Source organism: Thermobia domestica, chromosome 4 (genome assembly GCF_964235325.1).
Source record: "Thermobia domestica chromosome 4, izTheDome1.hap1.1, whole genome shotgun sequence".
Classification (NCBI taxonomy): Eukaryota; Metazoa; Arthropoda; class Insecta; order Zygentoma; family Lepismatidae; genus Thermobia; species Thermobia domestica.
Genome location: NC_137457.1, coordinates 254,923,686 through 254,947,755, shown reverse-complemented (window position 1 = coordinate 254,947,755; position 24,070 = coordinate 254,923,686). Strand labels below are relative to the sequence as shown.

At 37.0% G+C, this 24,070-nt stretch overlaps 1 protein-coding gene across 1 annotated transcript in view; it reads right to left on the bottom strand.

The window, feature by feature from the left end:
- Window positions 1-15,711, bottom strand: part of LOC145683485 (cytochrome b-c1 complex subunit 7-like) — a 56,930-nt gene extending 41,219 nt beyond the window's left edge. The window contains exon 1 of the mRNA XM_081754819.1: window positions 15,651-15,711. Within this exon, the coding sequence (XP_081610945.1) occupies window positions 15,651-15,681 (31 nt within the window). The 5' untranslated portion in view covers window positions 15,682-15,711. The remainder of the gene's footprint in view (window positions 1-15,650) is intronic.
- Window positions 15,712-24,070: the final 8,359 nt, after the last annotated feature.

Sequence of the window (24,070 nt, the reverse complement as noted above, 5' to 3'; positions counted from 1 at the left end):
AAGGATTGTTTGCGAAAACAAAACACTAGTTGTGCAAAGATAGTGAAGGACCTGGTGTATCCTAAGGAATATAACACTGTTGCGACAAATTGGGGGAAAGCACACGAGGCTATAGCACGAAGAAAATATGAACAGGTTCTAGGAGTCTCTGTTATTCCTTGTGGTCTATTCATAGATAAACAAAACCCCTTCCTAGGGGCAAGTCCTGATGGTGTCGTTTATCCAGATGAAGGAGAACCATATCTCTTGGAAACCGTATCTCGTGAACCTTACAGTGCACGATTTTGCGAAAGTATCGCTGAAGTTTGCGAAAAAATAAAATCCTTCTGGCTACGCAAGAATGAAATTTTTTTCTCCCAAAAAACCACACGTACTACTACCAAATTCAACAGCAAATGCTTTGTGCTGGAATGAAGAAGTGTGATCTTTTCGTGTTCATCCCTGTAGCAAGTGAGATACCAAGTAATCAGAATGAAAATTATGCCATTACAACAATAGAACGTAATGAAGACTTCCTCAATGACCTTGTGCCAAAACTGCGATGGTTTTATATGAAATGTATACTACCAGAGCTCGCTGATTCTCGTGTGTTTCGTGGGCTCCCAATCAGGGAAGCAAAGAGGCCATTCACGAAGGCAGATGACAATCCACAAAAAAGGTACAAAGGAAGTAGTGATGTGAACCTCGGTGTCAGTAACAATAAAACTATTTAGTGGCCACAAATATAAAGCATATTGTAAGTATGTGCTGGGCAGTGTAACGCATTCTTAAGCATAAGTTTATTTGTGAGAAACTGTCACTTTGTGTAAATATACAAATTCATATATCACTCAAATATAAGTAGTACATGGGAAGAACGATGAGAAAGCCACATTTTCAGTCAGGTTTGGTTATGTTCAGAAAATGTTTTTTCCGCACCAAAATATATAAAATGGATGGTGAACGTAGGTTGTAGTTCACTCATGGGTACATCCACGAGTGGATTACAACTTATTGTTACCACCCATGTTATATATCTTGGTGCAGGAAAAAAAAATTCTAAACCTAACAACTAAACCTTACTAAAAATGTGATATTCGTCATTCTTCCCCTGTACTACTCATATATAATTCATCACAGTAAACATTTGCAATAACGTACTGTTTACAAAATATTACTCGTATTCTAATGTAAATATTGTAAATAAGTGCATGGATGTCATTAGTGAATAGTCTCAGTAGCTTAATTTGCATACAGAAACTGCAAATCAATGGTTTCATATGCCTACAGAGGAACCTTCCATTGTAAAAATAAAAAGGTAACGCATCATGGATAGTACCCCTCGGGTGATGTGGAAATCTATCCAGTGTTTTCTGCATATATATATATATTTTATATATATATATATATATATATATATATATATATATATATATATATATATATATATATATATATATATATATATATGTTTGTATTTATGTATGTGTGTGTCGTGGATGAATAGTTACACTCATCCTTTATAATCAAGGAGTCCCTTGTTTGATTCCCGATGAAGACACAAGTGGTTCGGATCCTACGTTAAGCTGTAGGTCCCACCCATAGGACGTCATCATTCTGAAAGTATGTTCTTTTCTGCGTATCCTGCTTCTTGTTTCAACTCTTTAAGATAAATCGAGACTAACTGACAGTGCGTAGTCTTAGCGGGGTAAGCGCGGAAAACGAAAAAGTCAAAGAAAACAGGGCTTTGCTCCCTTGTCCCCATATAACAATGCACAGTATGGACAGCGTTCCAAATGGGTCTTATAGGAGCTATCATGGCAACATTTTTGTATAAGACAATTGGTGTGTGTCGTCTGCTTGGTTGTCTGGGGACAAAAAAGGGCAAACATGTTTTTCAATAAATAAATAAATAAAAGAAAACGTGCATTTTTCAATTCCCATATCCTCGTCCTAAGAAGGCGCTTAGCGCAACGAGCCTAAACTTTAAATGCTCTGAAAGTTTGTTCTTTTTTGCGTATCCTGCTTCTTGTTTCAACTCCCTAGGACAGCGATGATTTCAGGGGTGATTCTGGGGGGGGGGAATTCTCCCAAGAGCTACGAAATTCACCCTCGGGTGTTTGAGATCTTCGCAAAATTACTGTGGAGCACGCAATTTTTAGTCGCTTTCCTCCCTGTGCGTGGTGCCTCCGGAGGAAATCATCTGAAATTAACACTGCTATAGGATAATTGGAGATTGGCTTACAGTGCTTAGTCTTAGCGAAGTAAGCACGAGAAACCAGAAATATCACAAAAAACAGGGCTTTTGCTCCGCTGTTCCCCCGTGAAAATGCACGGTTTACACACAATACAGGTTGGATCTAACAGGGCTATTTAGAGAATGTCTTATAGAGTCTTATAAAGCATTTGGTGTGCAGTGTTGTCTGCGGACAAGGAGGCAAAACCGTGTTTTTCATTAAAAAATGGAGTATTTTAAATTTCCCTCGCCCCCTCAGGAGACGCTTCTTCAATGAGACCGTATCCTGCCTCTTTCTCCCATTCTCTAGGCTCTAGGCCAATTAGGACTGACAGGCATTTGAATAAGTCCATTACTTGGTTGCCTAGTAATTAGCCATCATATTGACTGCCATATTGGATTTAGACAAATGTTCTCTCATGTTACCATGTAAAATATGTCTTGTCGTGATGACAGCTACCAGAAAAAGTAGGTTTTGTTTAGTCCTGAGGAAGTACGCTACATCCTAGAGTAATGCGTGCGTATACGCATTTGTAACTTTGTACAGTTAATCGTTAGACAACAGTGTTGCCAGGTTGTAAGGTTTCTAAGTGGCAATAAACAATGCCATATTTAAATTCATCGGACTCAGAAGCCTATAGTTTGACACCAAAATTATCTTTCTAAGTGCTTTGGTTCACGATCTCTCTCTTTATATATATAGGCCTGCAGCGTTCAACCCGCTTCGCTGCGGTCACCCCGGAACGCAATAAACGTTGTTTCTTAGATAATTTTTACTTTTTCGCTTTCAAGTGATATGATAAAAACCATAGAAGATTGCAGTAAATGTTAACATTATATCGCCTGTCATTTATGTTAACCCGCCCCGCTTCGCTGCGGTCACCCCGGAACGCAATAAACTTTGTTACTTAGATAATTTTTACTTTTTCGCTTTCAAGTGATATGATAAAAACCATAGTAGATTGCAGTAAATGTTAACATTATATCGCCTGTCATTTATGTTAACCCGCCGAGTGACACGGTCATGCGGGTTGCATATAAATACGTTTATTTTTACCTATGATGAACTAACAAAGGATTTGTACGTTATGGACACTTGAATGGTCAATTATCTCAAGACACTGGTAATTAAAAATTAAAGTGATATGATAAAAACCATCTAGGGTCCAAATCCTAATAACCCCCCAAAAATGAAAGAAATTGGTTCAGCCGTATTAGCGTGATGAGGGAACAAAGGATTTGTGCGTTCTCTTTTATATATATATATATATATATATATATATATATATATATATATATATATATATATAGAGAGAGAGAGAGAGAGAGAGAGAGAGAGAGAGATTTACGTAGGGCGGCGGCCATATTGGAAAATGACGGCTACCAGGAAAACACCTCAAATTTGAAATATATTCCCAAGACATTATTTTTTAAAAAAAACTTACGGGACATTTTTTTTACGGACACCTATATATGGGGGGCCTGGACTTTACATTGTCGGAATCCTGTCGGGGCACCCCTCTGCCCCCCTTCCCTTCGCCACTACTGTATGCTATAATATTTGTCCGAAAGGGGAAAAAATCCCCAAAATAACAGCGTTTTCTGATATATACTGTTCTTCCCGCGCACTCTAGAATGCATCTTGATGAACTTCCATCCAGAGGTAACGGGGAAAAGAGTATACTTCACACCACATCGTCCAGTCTCTTAGTATGGAACCATTGAGGGAGACAAACTCTATAAAGCTAACAGTATTTGGCAGCTGACAGGTAATCTCAGAAACTGGTCGAGAACCTGTTTCATTCAGACATCCACCCCCTTCCTCCTCCATTTCACCAACCCCGCCCTTTCCGCGGCCAAGCTTAGAGTGGGGCGTGACTTACCCTCGTCAAACTTTGACAGGTGGACTTTAATACTTATATTAAAATACTATTTTTTAATTGGCGTATCAGATATGGTTGTGATTAAAACTATTAGAATCGTTTCTTCTCAAGGAATAAAACAAAAAAAGTTGATGTTTCTACCATAATTGGTTCCAAAGTTAGACATATAATTTGTATAAAAAGAAACTAATTTATTTATTTTTTAATAATTTATTTCTGCTAAACTAGCAGACAAATATACAATTTAAGTATTTCAACTTGTTAATAAACTTCTGTAGAATGCTGCAAAATTTTTCTTTCCCATTAGAGATACCTAGTTCCTTAGAAACTGAGGAAATTCGGTAGCCATGTTCTCCCCATAAGGTCCAATATAAAAAATGAAATGAAATGAAATCTTTGAGTTTTACGTCCCACGGTTATGCCGGTTAGGCTAAAGGAGACGGTGATAATGAGTGATGAATGAAATGGTGGAATGAAGAAAGTGGGAGGAAACGGGAGAACCCCGAGAAAACCCACGCACACGGTGTTTGTCCACCACAAAGTTCACTTGGCGGGGGCTGGGATTGAACCCGGGACCCCAAGCACCAGAGGTGAACGCTCTACCACTGAGCCACCGCGGCCCCCCCAATATAAAAATTTTGTGCCGAGAAAAGGTAGATCATCCCGTTAAGGTGATGTTATACCTTTTGCCACTGGTTTCTCAGTCCCCATAAGGTAACATGTAAACTTTATTTCATGAATATCTAACGAAATATGGTACGTAACAACTTAAAATTTTTCATATGTATACAGAAAAGCAATAGAAATGAAATGATTGTTTCACTTTCACGCTTAATGACGTAGATCAAGAGTAATGAACTTTTTAAAGTAACATTGTAATGGACTATATATTGAAGGTTGTGTGTTCCAATGTGATCTTCGCGAACAGATGTCCTGCTGACAGGCAGGTATTTCCCTCCCCCTCTTAAGTTCTTTTCCAATGGGTGTGGTAGAACGCCGCGGGGTGCCACCCTCATCCCATTTCTTTCTTCCGTTTCTGCAGAGCGGATAGATTTTCTGTAAATGTTACAAAGAAAGAATATTTGCTTCCAAGACAATTTGAAATATTTGCTTCTTGCGATTTCATGCTGTATGATGTATACTGCGAAAACAAAGATCAGGTAGAGAACGCCAATTTCTTCATTAGTAGTAACTCTAGTTAGATAATTATTGCTAACCACTAATTTCATATTAGTACGTTCCAACTCTTTGTAATAACACTGCTTCAACAGTAGAAAATAGGGGAGAGTATATACTTTGAAGAGGAGGATCAACAATTTGATACAGATCATGGTTGAAATTTAGCTTTCCTTTGCAGCACTAAGTTTGTATGAGACGTTTGCATGGATACAAACTACAGAATTCCCTCTAGTAACTGGGATTTGAAATTTGTGACAGGTAGTTACTTCTACTTTCTGGCAACATTAGCTATTCAACACATATTTTTCTGGATGTAATAAAAAAAAATCAACTTTACTTCAAGCTAAATTCTACAGATTGAAACGATGGATTGAACCCGATGAACCAACTTTCCCGTGAATAAACATACATAGGTAACATTCTAAAAAATACAATAACCCTTCCCGTTCGTCTGTTTAGTGGCTAGCTCGCGCACCTTTGGATCACAGATCTCGGGTTCGATACCCGGCGGAAGAGCCTTGAAATATCAACAGATCACTAAGGACTCGGATTCCAGTGAAGGCTCACGTCTCTTATAACATCGGTACAGAAAGGGAAACTAAACTCTAAACCCACCAAACCAACCAAGCTAATGAAGAACGGACATAGTAGTGTCACTATAATTTAGACTACGTGAACGATTTTTTAAAGTTTTCATTATGGTAATAAATATAAGTGGAACTAGGGCCTCGAACACTTCTAGATCTTGTTACTCGAAAATAAGCAAATATAATATATACACATGGTGTCAGGAAGTAACTTCGGGATGTGAATCCTCGGATGAAAACATGAAAAAGCCTATAGACCAACCTTGGTGCACAGTTGCGTTATTTCAGATATATTGTCCACAGAAAATTGGTCGTAACGGTACAAGAAAGCAACAACTCGAGCAATATTTTGGAGTTTTCCGAAAACGCCTTAAAGTTTTGTTGTATTTGACAGCAACATAATATGATTTAACCTAAGAAATTTAAGCGAGAATGTTTTTAGTACGGTGACCCGTAACTTTCATTTTATGTTCTCGTGTAAGGATTAATTTCCTTAAGTAATTTGATGTCGTTTTCGAACACCCTGTGAATATACATAGCGAGACCTCGGGTCACGGACTTTATACCTATTCCACTGTAGGGATGGATACGAGTGAGTTTTCTTTGAAACTCGACTCGACTCGAAGCAGACATTTTTGAGCTCGGCTCGAAAAATTCCTCCAACTCGATTCGAATTCAGGTCGAGTTTCGAGTCGAGTCGAGTCGTGTGTAGTTTCAATTACTATTTTTAAGTATCCAACATAGATAATAGGTCAATGATACTACTACTACTTATATTATTATTATTATTATTATTATAACATCATGTATAACCAGGAAAGTAGGCGGGGGTGTACCTGTATGCTAAAAACTAGTTGACTTCCGATCTCGGTCGCCGAGAAGTCTTCAGGAGGCAAGGACATTGTTCACGAGGATCTGGGTTTGAGTTCCGGAGAAGCAAGTATTCAGGCTCGAGCCAAAAATTGTTAAAAGTTATAGGGCGCCGGTCAAACATGTTCAAAACTGCTCGGCTCGGGTCTAGGGTTGTCAGTGGCTCGAGCGGCTTGGTTCATAGCTCATTCACTATCGAGCCGAACCGAGAAGTGAGCCAAGCCAACAGCTCACCCAACCGAGCCAACTCGAGCAAACGGCTCAGTTGAGCCGAGTCGAACCGAGGCGATGAACTCGTTTCAACGGAGCTGGCTCGAGCCGATGGCTCATCTCAGCTGAGTTGGTAACTCATCTGAGCCGAGTCGGTAGCTCATCCCAACCGAGCAAGCTCGGGCCAAAAGCTCAATTGTCCCAGTCGACGGCTCGTCTCAACTGAGTTGGCTCAATTGGGCCGAGCCGATGGCTCATCTGAACCAAGCCGGCTCGAGTTGTTCGCTCAGTTGAACCGAGTGCCGAGCCGATTGACATCACCACTCGGGTTGGGCTTCTGCTTGAGCTCAAAAATTCGAACGTACAGATCTCAGCTTTGATAGTAAGAGCTACAGTATATACTTATATTGATGCTCATGACACTTGAGGCTGTCTCGTTATAAAAAATAAAAAAATATTGTCGTCTCGTTATCGAGACGAGACGAGATGCGAGTAGTGTTCCTTGTCGTGAGCAACACAAAGTATTCCACACTAATGCTTACATTTCTCATGGCTTTCGCTTTCCAGTCTAATCAGGCCATTATTTCAAAACGAGTTAAAACGAGCTGAACGAGCGAGCCATTTATCAAACTCGACTCACTCGAAACTCGACGTCAAAAACAGTGACTCGGCTCGGAACTCCACTCGAGAAAATTACCTTTGACTCTACTCTAAACTTGACTCGTGTTTCGAGTCGAGTCGAGTTTTAGCTCGACTGGTGCTAAAATTATCCAAAATTATCGAAAGATCCTAAATTATTTTCCTATTGAAGTTCATAGAATTTGTATGTGTATGTTAAACAAACAATTGATTTAAACCAATAAAATAATATAAATGGTTCAGAACCAGAGTGAACTCAATTGATTCATATCTTTATTCACTTCTTATATTTATATGCAAATTAAATTAGGTCGCTAAATTTTTGACTCTGTGAACTAACTTGGAGGAATAAAGTATGCACTGAATAACAAATTTTGACCAACTTTATGTTTATCTGATTTATTTTCTTTTTTTAATATCGTTGGGTGGTACTGATAACGTGCATAACATTAGTTTTCCTGAAATGTCAAAAATCGCCTTAAAATTCGTCTTTAACCCTTAGAAATCGGGTAATTTGTTGAATTATTCCTCCATTTTTCGTTAAAGCATAATAACTAAGAAACCATTTGCCCTAACACAACCGGTTATGCCTTGCTATTTAAGCAAAGGAACAGGCCTTTTAAACTGTGTAAGTTTATTTGCAATATTACATGCGAAAGAAAATTTATTCAACAAATTTTGAGAAAATTCTTAATTTTCCCTCAAAATTAAGTATTTTTATTTCTGGAGTTGGCAACACTGTTTGTAGAGTTAGTCAAATTACATCAAATAATTTTTGATCAGAAATTGATTCTATAAGTTTTAAATTGGTATTCACGAGACGACACAAAATGTTGGGGAGAAAAATGAAAAAGTCATTTTTCATTTCCGTGTAATAGCTCCTAACCTCTATTTTCAACTAAAATATATTACATTTCTAACACTTTTCGTACGCAGAAGTGAATATTAAATGGCTAGGCTATTTAAGCCGCAGTTTTGGCCCGGTTTTGATTTTTATCGACAAATTTAGAGCTAATTGCTATCTTACAATATGCTTCACTGAAGAAATTATGCAAAATTAACTTAGTCACTATGGAGTACGAACACAGCGTACAAAATAAACAAAAAACTTAGCAAAAATATATAAGACTTTCACTACAAACACATAATGCAGAACTTTTTAAAAATGAGCACGCTTGCTTTTTCGCTTGTGCGAAGCTGATTTGTCATCAGATGTCAATGTCCAAATTTAATCTCCCATCATCGCGGTGTCCCAACGCCCTTGGTATCTTCTTTCCATTTGTTCAATGCCTTTATGAAAGCGTTCACCATATTCTTCACTCAAATCTCCCAAATTTGGACGGAAAAATCAAGATGGGAAAACAAAAGTGCAATTTCAACGACATTCTAAAACCCAAATTGCGATATAGGTCAATCAAAGAATCTATTAACTCCCTATAATTTTCACTCCTATTTTTACCAAGAAAACCTTGCACTACCGCCCTAAAAGCTTCCCAAGCACTTCTTTCCTCTCAAGTCATTCTATTCTGACGTTCTTCAGACTGAAGTATCACACGTATCTGTGGGCCAGTAAATATGCCAGCTGTGATTTTAGCGTCAGTTAACTGTGGAAACATTTGTCTTATGTAAGAAAGAGCTGCAGAATGTGGATCTAATGCTCTAACAAACTGTTTTACAAGTCCTAATTTTATGTGGAGTGGTGTCAGTAAGATTTTTTCTCTTTCAACTAAAGGTTCATGTATGACATTGTGAGTGCCAGGAAGTAAATGTTTCCTTTCTGGTCACATCTTATAATGACGGTCAGCAGCTCTGCTATCCCAAAGGCAAAGAAAACACGAATATTTAGTATTGCCACTCTGCAAACCTAGAAGAAAACCGATCATCTTAAAATCTCCACAAGTATCCCATTTATATATTTGGTACTCAGTCTTTTCCAACAATAATTTCACGTTTTCGTAGTCTTCCTTCATGTGGACTGAGTGTGCAACTGGTACAGAAGGATTCACATTTCCATTGTGCAGAAGAACTGCCTTCAAACTTCTAGATGAACTGTCTATGAAAAGACGCCACTCCTCTGGTTGATGTGGTAAACCAATAGCTTCAAATAGACCACTAACGTCATAACAATAATACAAACTTCCTTCCATTTTAAAGAATTGTGAAAAAGTCTTATGCTTTTTCCTATATTTTTATGTTTTAATATTTTACATGTTGGAAGGAGAAAATTCCACTCATTTAAACGTGAAGCAAGAAGTTCTGCCTTTGATTTGGGAAAATCTAAATCTCTTATCAAGTCATCAAGTTCTTGCTGATTAAGCAAATGTGGTTCCTTTTTCCTGGTTTCATGCGAAAAACTAATATCGAGATCGGAAGATTCCTCTGGCTCTCCTTCCAATGACAATATCTCTGGTGGTTTTGGTACAGGAAGTTCGTCACTGTGTGGAACTGGAGCAATGGATGAAGGTAAACTGGGATATTCTACTTTTCTCCTATTTTTTCTGTTTTTATAGTATGTCACGTCAATTGAACAGAAGTAGCAGTCATTATGGTGATTAGTAGGCTCTCTCCAAATTCGAGGAATAGCAAATGGCATACACTTTCTGGTTCCCCGTAACCTTCTAATGTAGAGCGGCAACTACCGCAACAGACATGCGGAACCTAATATTTGTCTTGATCACCTACGGGCACTCGAAAGTAAGCTTCATATGCAACACAGAACTTTGTTCCAAGCACAATGTTACGTTTCAGTTGTTTTGGGCTTATGTAATATCCACAAACGTAACAAAATGAGTCTGCTGACATTTTACAACACCTACTTGTAGACATTTTATCTTCCACACAGCACCTAGTGAAATTAAATCAAATGCCACTGATATAATATAGTTACCACTATAGTTACTCAATACTGTATGCAGCTGTTTTGTTTTTAATAGTAAAGGGTTATGGATTTTGGAAATTCTTTATTTATTTCATTTCAAAGAATATTTCTAACCCTAGCCATTAGAGGGTTACGCCCTTTCTTTGGCACAGATTTTAGTACACTGTTGTTTAAAGAATTTGATGCTGGTCTATATGCAATTATCAAAAACAAAGATTAATAAAAAAAATCTAAACACAAGATTAGTGCAAATATTAAAATGAGTGCAGAAAAGAACACATATAAAAGTGGTGCAACTAGGAAACTTTTTGCTTTTATTTGTTAAGAAAGAGTATATAGGTATTGAGGTGCTTTATGAAATAAATAGGATGACGGTGAAAGATAAGATGCAGTTATGCAGTTGGCTATCCAAGTGGAATCATATAGAAATTTACTGACTTTACTTAAGTAAAAGTTAATATTTTTTGTAAAAGTACGGGGAAAAAATAAGAAATTATGTTTTTTCCAGACAGTTATTTTCATTCAAAATAAATGCTGTATTCAAAATTTGTAGTCATAGATCGCGTATGTTACGAAACGGAACTTACTAATTAATCCACAAGAGTTTGTTCTGTGTTGCTATCTATGGACAGCCGAAGTAAAGGCTGAAATTCTTCCTCTAAAATGGCGTTCTTGAACAAAGACGATTTTGTAAAATTCCTTCCAAACAATCGACATTTGAGGAAAACTAATACCAGATTCGTAATTAGCACGTGAAAATCATTCGGTAAATGTAAAAACATCAAGATAAACAATTTCTTGTTGAGCAGTGATATCTTCTGTACTTTGTACTGATTTCACTTTTCTCTTCTTGTAAAGTGATTCTTAAAATATTCACAAGTACAGTACATGCAAGATCAGTACAATATATCTTTATCAGGTGTTCTCCGTGGATGAGTCTGTAGAATTGTCACTTTTGTAATCAGGCAAGGGTCCCAGGTTTGAGCCCAGCTAGAGGACAATTTCTCTCCGATTCAAACCGAGTAATGGTTTGTAACCCACTTTAAACTGTAGGTCCCGTCCTTCATAACCCCCCTGTTACATAAGAACGGGCTAGAAAAAACTTATTTCTATCCATATGTAATCTAAATAAATTAAAAGTTTTGTGGCCATGGCCCCTTCTTAAAAAAAAAATGAATAACTGCAACTTGAGGGTGCTAATTCGACTGATCTCGGTCTCAATCTTAAGAAGTGACCGCAAACCGGTCTAACTCGAGGTCAAAGGTCAACTAGCTGTTTTCGCTCAGAATCAAGACTTTCATTACAAAAATGTGTTTTATACTTCCCGCTTTATCCCAACTTAGGCTCTAGCCCAATCTATCTTATTCCCTTATCAATTTCTTAACTGTAATTGTGTGAACCAAATAACCTCTCAGATGTTTAAAATTTCTTATCCCTTATTACAAATCTAAAGTAGGTTTTATTCATGCAAATAATCTTATGTATTAGCTTCCCTAACTCACTCCTTTGTTCAGACACGCTACTCGGTTTGGCTTGAACAGTAATCTTGAACAGTAATGAATGGGCAGACTAGTAAATAATTTGTGCTCTACTGGTAAATCATTTGTAAAACTAGTTTACATATGACCTCGAGTTTGACTTATTTTATTATTTAAAAAATAGAGGCCAGGATTATCCACAAGGTAAAGAAAATGGTTCAAAAAGAAGTAGCAGTGCCACGTGTACATCACGCAAAAGAGTTTGGTTTCTGCAGTACGATATTTTCATAATTAATATTGAAACTGGAAATTGTAGTAGATTTCTACCACTTCCGGTTTTAATAGAGAGATTAGACTAGATACGAAATATATTCTTGGGACGCCTAATTAATTGCAGAAAACCGCTTCTTATCTATTACAGTTTTTATTCTATAGCCATCAAAGTTAAAATCGGAAGTAGTTGATTTCCACATCTTTTGGAAAACAGAATATAATAGTTATTTTTAGAAAGCTGAACAGAAAGCAAAAACCCGCTTCATTTCTGTTCTATGGAGATCACTATTGAAACCGAGCTTTCAATTGAAGATCACAAGAGGAGATGAAAGGTACACCTGAGACGCTTGAGAGCTGCTCGATTGGAAGAAACCGTTTTCATCCATTTTTTACCGTTTTTGCTGTATATAGATCAATATTTATTGAAAACAGAAATTATAGTTGATTTGAACCATTGTAGGTTGTAGTAGAGTTAATAATAGAGATTAAATATATTCTTACGAAGCAGAAAACCGGATCTCACTACATATTGCCGTTTTCGATCTATGGTGATCAAAGTTCAAACCAGAAATGGTTTATTTAAATCACTTCCGGTTTGGGTAGGTGGTTTTAATGACAAATAAAATTCCTTACTCTTGACTATATTTTGACCAAATTTGGTGATGATCCATCAAGCAGTTCTTTAGTTGTTTCTTTTACTTTTTCTTTCTTTTTTTTCACACACGTGCACACACGGGTATGGTAAATATATAAAGGAGTAGGTAAACCAAATTGTAGTTATTCAAAAACCAAACAAGGAAAACTTGGTTTTTGCCACCCCTGCATACAATTAATCCATTCTAACCACAGAAACACGTCTGGGGTGGGGAGTGGTAAGGGAAACTGCTCAAGGCGTAAATGATTATGAAAATGGAGGGATAGACATGAGTTTCGCTGTTCAAATTGCCACAATGCATCCTTCCCCAGCATATGTTCTTCAAAGAATTTCACCTGTAATAATTTGTGAAGTATGAAAGTGGTCTTTTGATCCTTTACCTGCAATAGTGATTACCTAATTACGGAAGTAATTATTACAATTAATCTAAGTCATTAAGTTTAAAATTGAGATAATCACCTCCTTTGTATTGCTCTTTGGTATCCGTATAGAAAATTGCAAGTTTCTAAGTGCAGTATTTTGTAAGATATTTACGAATTAAATTTTACATGTTACCTTATGGAGATTCTGAAGCCTCTGATGATGGGTAGAAGTTGAAGAGAATAATTATTGCTAATTAAACTCCAACTGACCAAAGCAGTATATATGTTTTAAGATTATATATTTGTGTTACATAGCCGAAACTGTAACACACATATATAATCTTAAAATATATATACTGCTTTGGTCAGTTGGAGTTTTATTAGTAATCTTGAATTTTCCAAAGCTGCAATGAATAATTTACAAGAATAATTATATACCTAAGCCTGTGAAAAAATAGAACAAACTTTAATATTCCCTTCCTTTCTTCTTCGCTGAAATCCGAGACATTTGAGCGTTCCGAGAAATATTTTTGGGACGCTAGAACGCAGATTCGATTTTTCGGGACGAATGGCAAAACCCTATTCGAAAAAGGGACAATTAGCCTATTATTTATTTATCTATTCTTACTAGAGAATCAGTGTTTGCTATTTCACTTTTTAAACCCATAAAGTGCTCAACTCTATGGTTACGAAGAAAAGATACTACTTCTGCAATGTATTAAATGCTTCGTTTCAGTTCCATCTTTCAGGTTGCTTACAGAATATCGGGATTCAAAAATTTAAGCGGATGGAGTTTTCGCATTGCCGTTAACAAATTTCAAACAAATGCATTTAGTGGTGTAATAAACGTCTGTCATACTTCTTGATTTTTGCCTTTTTACGCAACGACAGACTGCTATCTATTTGTCAAAAATCGAAATGTGGCAACGTAGCACTATGTAATAATATAAAATATACCACGAACATATCGCCTGTATTTCAAGAACCCAACTCAAAAATCGCCCTTATTGACTTATGGGCAGAAAATGAAGGCTACTCTTGACGTCTATCTCTGGTAAAAATTTCACAGATGTGATTCCAAAACTGGGCGCTAGAAAGCACTTTGTGTCGTTCTTGCGCCCATTTGTTTCCATCGCGTTTCGAAACTTCAAACGCTTCTCCTGAAAAGTTAGGAATTTTGAGGTATTCTTGAAATAAACAAGCGATATATTTTATACACAAGGGATTACAATCCACTTATATGTACGGTACGGGGCTGAAAAGTTATTTTCCGCTTTTCCATAAATTTAAGAGCTTAATTTCCCTGCAGAAAGAAAATTCCCCGATTGAGTATTGCCCGCTACCCCCAGTGATTTTTAACGAATCATAATGATTCTAACGATTCATACTAGTTCATAATGAATCGGAATCGCATGTTATAAAGATTTAAGATGTAAAACTTGTGGTAAGGAAGCTTTAGTATAAGTAGTAGTAGTAGTAGTAGTAGTAGTAGTAGTAGTAGTAGTAGTAGTAGTAATAGTAGTAGCGGTAGCAGTAGTAGTAGCAGCAGCAGCAGTAGTAGTGGTAGTTAGTATCAATAATAATAGTAGTAGTAGTAGTAGTAGTAGTAGGAACGGGTTAGAAGCCCCGCAGGGTTTGGTTGGGTTCTGTTCTTGGTATAAATAGTAGTAGTAGTATCAGTAGTAGCAGTGTAGTAATAGTAGTAGTAGTAGTAGTATCAGTAGTAGTAGTAGTAGCAGTAGTAGTAATAGTAGTGACTCTTCCAGTTCCGGTGACAAAGAACTGGGGGGGGGGCGTTTGAATATACACACAAGCCAAATTCCCTTTCAATTGGCAACTCTACTTACTATCAGTTTCAACAACGTTCGTTTACTAGCTTAGTGATTGTTTAACTTTTAACATTTTAGACTCGTCAGATTAAGTAACTAATCTCGTTAGATTAAGTAACTAATCCACTGAATCGCGGGTTCGATTCCCGATGGGAGAACATTGAACGCGTTAACGTAGTTCGGATTCCACCTTAATTTGTAGATTCACATCTCATACAGCCTCGGTGCTGAAAGGAGCCTAAACTTCAATAAACAAACTAATCCGCTGGCACGTATAACGGTTAATTTCTTACGAAGCCGATAGTTAGTTCAAGAATTGTTCATTTCTATGTAATCCTCATGAAATTGTTGTGAGACGAATGAAAATCGGTTTCGACACCATATGCAAATGAAAATGTGCGTGCTGTGGTTGAAAGCCACTTTGTTATTTAGTGTGCAGTAGATCATACACTCGTATAGAATATAAATAATATTCGTGGAGGTTCTTAAATATAATTCTGATTATTTAAGTGGTAATTTGATATTTAGTAATACGGTCTCTTAAGTGTGTAAATTAACAAGTTAAATCACATACTTTATCATATTTACTTACGAACGACACCGCCTTTCGCCACCTGCGCCATGTTCACTACAGGTTACACAATTAGTTATTTTCACAGTGTATATATCAGAGAATTTTGTTACGTGTCATAAAAGAAGTTTCGTTTATTGGTATTTTAATTACAATGTCTGCTGTTAAAGCGGGTTCGTTCGAATCTTTTAATTAAAATCAGATGTTTTCTGTGCTGGAAATGAGCTCTATATCATATAATTATCGCTATTTTATATAATTTTATCTTTAAAAGCAATGGTGTAGGTAGATTTTTTTCGTAGGGGGCTGGAATTGTTAAGTGCATATTACGTACTTATTTGAACTTCATTAATCTTTTATCATAATGTGCTAGAATTTTTTCATGTAATTGAAAAATCTGTCGAAGAAAGAAAATATTACATATATTTAGACCATTTATTAAATCTACGAGGGTGGGCTGATAACTTATCAGCCTCACCAAGAATACAAGTAGATAGGAAGCAAAGCTTGGTGCTTTTATTCAACATATTCCCCTTGTAGTGCAATGCATTTATCACATCGCTGCAGCAGTGTTTGCAGGCCAGACAAATAGAAGTCGGATGAATGCTCTGCAAACCAGGCCTCCGTTTGAGAAATGACGTCATCAGCGCCATTGAAATGTGTTCCCTTTCAAAACATTTTCAATTTAGGAAAGAGATAAAAGTCTGATGGAGCCAAATCAGGCGAATAAGGCGGATGTTCCTGTATTTGAAACCGGGACAGAACTGCCTTACTTGCCTCCACCCGTTCACGCTTCTGATCTGCGTTCAAAAGTTTTGGAATCCATTTTGCCACGCCCTTCCTCATACCCAAGTCTACATGGATAACTTTCCACACCCGTTCATGACTAATACCCAATGTGTTCTCTATCTGTTCGAGCGGGATTCGGCGATTGTCGAGAATCATCCGGTGAATGGAGTCAATCTTCTCGGGAGAGGTCACTGAAATTGGTCTACCACACCTTGGATCATAATTCAGACCAAACTGCCCACGTTTGAAGTTCGCTTCCCATTTCTTCACAGTGGCATACGATGGTGCCTTGTCCCCCAATGTCGTGACAAGGTCGTTGTGGATCTCCTTCGGCGAGAGTCTCTTTAGGAAGAGGTATTTATGAATGCACGGTGTTCAAATTTACTAATTTCTGGGACGTGGGCTGACATCCTCACTCGACATAAAATGGGCAAATTAGAGGTTTCCTCCCCAATTTTTTCTGTACATTTTACAATCTGTGATTAGTACAGTAAAACTACACCATATTTAATTGCTTTAGTCCTGAAACTACACAAGTTCTACCTATATTTAAATAATGGAGAATGAGGGCTTTATTTTCCTTTCCTAATCTTTTTATTTCTACAATAGCAACCAAGAAAATAAGTGAAATGTTCATAATGGGTAGTTCTAATGTTCTAGCCATACCGGTACAGTAGTAACGAAAATATTTAATATTATGAAGAAATATTCGTAATTTTTACCTACATTTTACATCTTTTCAATTCCAATGTTGATTTCCTAAAAGTTCCGGGAGACGTTGAACTCCCATCAGCACCCTCTGTATGTCACCAGGCCCGTAGACGGCCCAAAAATGTAGGGGGGCCGGTAGATGTTAGGGGGAGCGATCCAACCACTTACAAACCTATCGCGAAAATTTTTAGAGGGCTAGTAAAAAATTATGGGGTGCCCCGCCTGGATACGGGCCTGAATCACTGTTCAAAAATAATGATTTTGCCAAAGTTGGGTTTTGCTTATATAAAACTGTTGTCAGGAATATTTGGCCTTTCTGAGAAAGAAAACTTTCGTGCTTGCTCACATTTCCTGATAATTTTCTTGAGTTTTGGTTTTGTGAATTATGTGCTTATGCAGTGCCGAAGATATGAAGGACGATACTTACTAGAAACGCAACCAGGGTTTGAACCCGTTGCAGTCGGTAGGTGCACAGACCATCATGAAACATCAACCCTCATGGTATAAGTCGTTTCCCACTATATTATCTGGTCTCCGAGAGAGCTGGATAAGAACCAAATCATCGGTCCCAGCAGGTAATCCACTTAAATATTGGCTGCCAATAAAAGCGCGAGTATGTAAGAAGTATGTTAATTACAGACAAATATCTATGCAGCAACAACTCTTTACCACCACACATGTTGCTAAAGCGAATTCGTTGGCTACTTACAAAACTATTATTAAGTACTCAATGTAGATAAACATTATAGGCCTTATGCAGAGTCGTTCTGACGCGTGTTTAGTCCCATACTAAAGAGTTCGACTAACATATGTTTCCTGCAGTAGTCAAGGATTTAGTATGACGCTAATCATACGTCAAAACAACTCTGCATAAGGCCCTATATCATTATAATTCTCCTGATTCTCTGCCCCTCTAAATTATACATAATAAAGTTTCGAAAGATAACGGTATACCACAAATACTTATAGGTCTTATGTAGAGTCGTTTTGAAGTATGTTTAGCGTCATACTAATAGCATGACTACTGCAGGAAACATATTAGTCAAACTCTTTAGTATAGCATTAATTACGCGTTACAACGACTCTGCATAAGGCCCTATATATTTTCCCTTGGTTGGAGACCTGATATACTTAATTTGACGTTCCATCACAAAAAGGATCGTATTTTTTACTAATTTCCTTCAGACATTTCTTCCTCGATTTTTTAAATGGCCTTTTACGCAACTATGCTTTGAGCTAGGCTTACAAATATAGGCTGTCACTGATTCCGCCCAGAATTAAAAATGTACTGCCCAAAATAAGAATTTAACCAATATTGAGTACTAATTGTACAGATTCATCACCATGGGCCTCATTCCATATCAATCTGCACAAAATTTGCGGCTTGCAACGCAAAGCAAAATATATAAAAAATATATATATATATATATATATATATACCGGGTAATTCAATAAGAACGTACCAGGCCTATATCGCAGCTAATACTGCACGTAGAGCCTTCAAACAAAAAAAATTGCATTACCAAATCGTATGTGTACAATGCAATAAAAATAGCAGCGAGACCAGTGGCGTCTCGTTCATACCATTGAATACCGTGAATACCGTTGTGCCTCCATTGAAACAAGCGCGCAATGGGAGATACGTCGAGAGGAAACACCATCGCACCACCCGACTTTCACCTAGTAATGCAACCGTGTTGCTGCCAACGAGGAAGAAATATGCCAAGGTGTTTCCTCTCGTCGTTTCTCCCATTGTGCGCTTGTTTCAATGGAGGCACAACCAACCCCGATTTTCACGTCAAATTTTACAGATGACCCCCGTTGGAAATATTCACGATACGCCACTTGTGTCCCTACTATTTTTATTGCATTCTACACATACGATTTGGTAATTCAATCGTTTGTTTGACGGCTCTATGTGCATTATTAGCTGAGATAAAGGCCTCCTACAGGTAGTCAGATACAAGTCTGCAACAACGCCTCTAGCGGATAAATGGGAAAGGATATGACAAAGTTTGTCCTCTAAAAGTTGCATGACATTTAATGTCCTTTCGAACGATTCCAACAGTTATACCACTTTCCATTTCAAATTTTGAAGTTGCCCCCCGTTGGAGGTATTCACGAGACGCCACTGGTCTCGCTACTATTTTTATTGCATTCTACACATACGATTTGGTGATGCATTTTTTTGTTTGAAGGCTCTACGTGCAGTATTAGCTGCGATATAGGCCTGGTACTAGAGATGCAAGGGCTCGGAAAAAAACCGTCTTTTTTGGAAAAAAACTCGGTTTTTTCTGCTTCGCTTTTTTGCTTGGGAAATTTTGGGCTTTTTTCAAAATTCTGCTTTAAATCGATAAAGCAGACTGTTTCGCTTCTCTATAACCCAGAAAGTCATTTAATTAGTGGTTGATGCCGATAATAACCTCGAAAGTAAACCATGAATTTCGAAAAGACATTTTAAACAATTTTACTTCAACATTTTTACATTATGAATTCCAAAAGATTAACCAATGTATATAATAAACACATTTTAACCTCCTATATACAAAAGTAAGCAGAGTTGGCAAGAACCATGGTTGTTTCTGAAAATGCCAAAAACCCGTTTTTGGGGAGCAGTTTAAACCAGGCTTTTTTGGGGTTTAAACCAGGTTTTTTGATTTAGATATTTTGCTTTATGTATTTATATTACATATTCACAGAAATAAGTTTGTTTCGCCTTGGTGTTATTATTCAACAACGGGGTTATGCTGGAAGAGGTCCCATAAGCTTAAAGAAGTCCGGTCAGTAAATTTTTTAAATTGAGAAACTCCCGCCCTAGCCATCGGGAAAATCCCGTCATTCTTTTAAATGTAAAACAATAACGGAAAATCCTGTAAAATTTAATTTGCATGTAAAATTTAAAGGTCAACGTATTATAATCAGTACGCTAAAACTGAGGTATTAAATTACAAATTTAGTATGTAGATATCATTGAAAGTCCAATCCAAGCTAATGTTGGAAGCTAAGTAGGCAATCGATAAATTTTACCAATTTTAATCAATATATTTAAGCAAACTTCGCTTCTTTATAAAACAACAGGCATGCAGAAATATAATTTGGTTTCGTTTCGTATGTTTAGGCTTAACTTCCTTACGTAATACCGAGGTTATCAAGGAGAAGACTTTCGCTTAAAGTGACATCCGAAAGAGTACTTGGTTTACACATGAAAGAAGGGTGGTGGTTCGACCGAGAATTGAACATGGGACACCTTGATTAAAAGGTGAAAAGGAAATAAGACTAATGCAGATGGTTTGACATGTGAAACGTCACCATGAAGTTCACACGATTCGCATTTTTGTTTTAATTTTTTTAGTTTAAACCAGTTATTAAAAAAAACAGCTGGTGTAAACAAGCCAACCCTAAGAGTAAAAACTTCTTTTAAAAAATACACAAATAACTAGCAAAATTGTATGTAGTATTTTTACTTCAAAATATTCCATACCCTCTTTTTGAAACAAAATAAAATTAAAATAAAACATAAGAGAAATACTTAGATTTATATGATACAATTAAAGGCTGCACATCTGGTTCTGTATATTCTTGAAATTCTACAGTCAAGTTTTTTATAACTACCATCAAGGGCGCCCATCAGGGGGGTTAAGAGGGCGCTTGCCCCCCCCCTAGAGGAAAATGTACTTCAGAATATTGAAAATCCAATAGGATTTTTACATTAGTTACAGCAAAATTTGAAACTATTTTTGAAACGTCGCTTATACTTGCCCCTCCTTGGAAACCACAACATGGGCGCCCTTGACCACCATCACGGTTTACCCAGTCCTCAAGTTTTCTGAATTTTTAAAAAGAGGGATTCAACATATCATTACGGAACTTCCAAAAAAAAAAAAAAAAAAAAAAGACTACGGAATATATTTAAGTTAAGCTAAATACAACTGCACAACAAACGTGACTGAGTGGTTGGCTTTTGCGCTTCTATCGGGAAGTCCGGGATTCAACCCAGCATTCAACCATTCTGACAAAGCCTTCCTTCATTCCATCTGAGAATGTAGAAATAGTGCGTGTACTGGCCGACAAGGAGTGTAGGAGTTGGCCGACTTCCTTTCTTATTGTTTTTAAATCGTTATTATTACTAATTACCAGCAGTGACAGTTTTGCGAAGGTTAGAGGATCGGTCTTTCGGACTGAAGCCTGTTCCCCAAAGTTGTGGAATGTCTAAAACGAACGAAATATCTATTAGTTATGCCTTTACTCATAAACTTTAAGCTCCCGTCAAATAAAAATTACGAATGTTTAGAAAAACTAAACATTAGTAGTAAGAAAACCCCTTCCAAAACACTTTTTTAAATTCGCCACTGATTCTCAGTATAAAATGATCTTCAAGGTTGTATTCGGAAGATTATTGCTAAACATATAAACGAAACGAAATATTAGTTATGCCTGTACTCATAAACTTCGAGCACCTCCCAAATAAAATTAGGACGTTTTAGAAAACGAAACAATCAGAGAAACCCCTCCCAAAGTACTTTTCTAAATCCGCTATTGATTATTTGTATAAATTGGTATTCAAAGTTGTATCTGAAAAATTATTGCTAAATCATTGCACAACTACAGTATAACAGAAATGTGGAAATACGGTTTGACGGACATATTGAAAAACGTATGCTTTGACGGATATATAGAAAAACGTAAGCTTAACTTTCGTGCTAGAAGCTGGAGTACTAAGCTCTTAGAAATGAAACACGGATGACAAATTAAAATGACCTAGAGAAGGAAAAAATGTCGATAACTCAAAAGTTAAAATAAAGTTAAATAGCCTGTAAAATTGCCCTCAAATACTACATTCCTCATGTTAGCTTTAATTCGCACAACAAAATATGTGCTCCATCCATCTTGATGGTGAATTACAGAGCTAAATATGGCATTCAGGTCGTGGAAATCTTATCTAACTATAGAATATACTATAAGAAAGCTATTTGGATAGAAAAATCATGAAAATGAAAAAAGCCAAAATTTCCAAAATTCTCGGTTTTTTTCCAAAAAAGCCGGCTTTTTATGTGAAAAAAACCATCGATTCAAAAAAGCCGGCTTTTTTGCATCTCTACCTGGTACGTTCTTAATGAATCACACCCCGGTATATATATATATATATATATATATATATATATATATCGTTGTTATACCGATTATGAATATGAATATAAATATCGCAAACTAAGACTCAAATTTTGCTTGCGTTCACGTAAACCGTTACCGAATAACGCCCTATAATTTCTTAAAGCATACTTTCCGTTGCGTTGTGGTTCGCAAATTTCTCGAAAACTTATGTGTGATTTGGTCTTTTGTTTTGGCATTATTTGATTCATTAGTTATGTCGTAAAAAGGATTTGTGAAGAGACACGAACAAAATGTTCTCAATGGACTCCGTCAGGGTATAGGCAGAACACTAAGGTAGGGGAGGTTAACTTCAATTCACTGTGCATATATGCATTCAAAAAAAAAAAAAAAAAAAAAAACAAGTTCCAGGAGGGATAAAAGTAGTTGCAGGAGCTCAGCCCTCTTTGACCACCCCCACGATACGGGCCTTAACTCTCTTGCTAAAATATTTCCCAGGTCGATGTGCAATGCGGACTGATATACGAAATCAGGGCCGGATTAAAGCGAGGGACTTAGGGGAAGTCCACTCTGATTAAAATCTCAACTGGCTATCTTCTGTGAAGGTTGCGTCATTGCGACGCAATAATTGGAATGTAATTTGCGATAGTCAGCATAGAAGTTAAAATTACATTTTGCAACTGAGATCCGGTGTGATATGTTAACGTTTTTCTACGGGGAAACCCAAGCACATATCTTATCTTAGACATGAGATCATTCGTTAAGAACAGTATCTTTCCGTCCAGTGTTTCTTCCAGACATGTTTTTGGGGGGGCACTGCTCTCCCCCGGAGAATAGTACCAGCAGTGTCCCCCGGAACACTTTTTCTAAAAGAACGACTGTTTCCGTCAACTTTGTCAGTTCATATTTAGTAATAGCAGAGTGTCGTACAACTTAGCGTTACAATAATATCTGTGTCGTAAATCTCCGTGCATTTACAGAAGGGACTGAAGATTACATTACACGTAAAGGTAGTTTCTATGGCGAGTGGAATTTCCACTAAAATAGGGATTTTATATTTAATTTCAAAAATAAATATAAAACATTGATACAAAATATCTCTTAATACATTTCTTCAAACATTTTTCAATATTTGAAGATATCAAGAAAAGAAATATTTTTCGAATGTTTCGCAAAAAAGAAAACGCAATTGCATTGGTCCACATCATAGCAGGCCCGTATCTAGGGGGTCTACGGGGAGGCCCCCTAAATTTTTACTGTCCCCCTCTAAAATTTTCACGATAGGCTTGCAAATCAACTATAATATGCGATGAACTAATATTTTTGGATCGGCCCAACCTAACTTCCACCGAGCCCCCCCCCCCTACATTTTCGGGCTGGCTACGGGCCTGCGTCATAGGTACCCTGTAGAAAACACCTGCCTTTGTCCGGTACAGGTAGCGTGTGAAATTACATAAATATATCTTTATACGATACTGTAGACAACGGATATCTATCTAGCTAGAGAAGAAGAATTTCTGAAAATTGATTTATCGCAATACCGGTTACTGCGAAGTTTAAACAAGGAGAAAATGCAAAGAATACTAAAGCAGGTATATTGGGTTCCTTACGCACACCAAGAACGTCTTATAATGTAAGGGAATGAATTGAATCCTCCCTCTACTTTTAGTAGATAGTGAGCGTCAGTTTGGCACATGTTCCCAAATTAGATTCCTGATGAGGGAGCACAAAACTTAATTTCATCATCATTCACTTCCATTAATCATTTGTCCCCTTTATCCTAAAGGGCATAACTGAGACGTTATAAATAAAAAGACTTTAACTAGCTATCT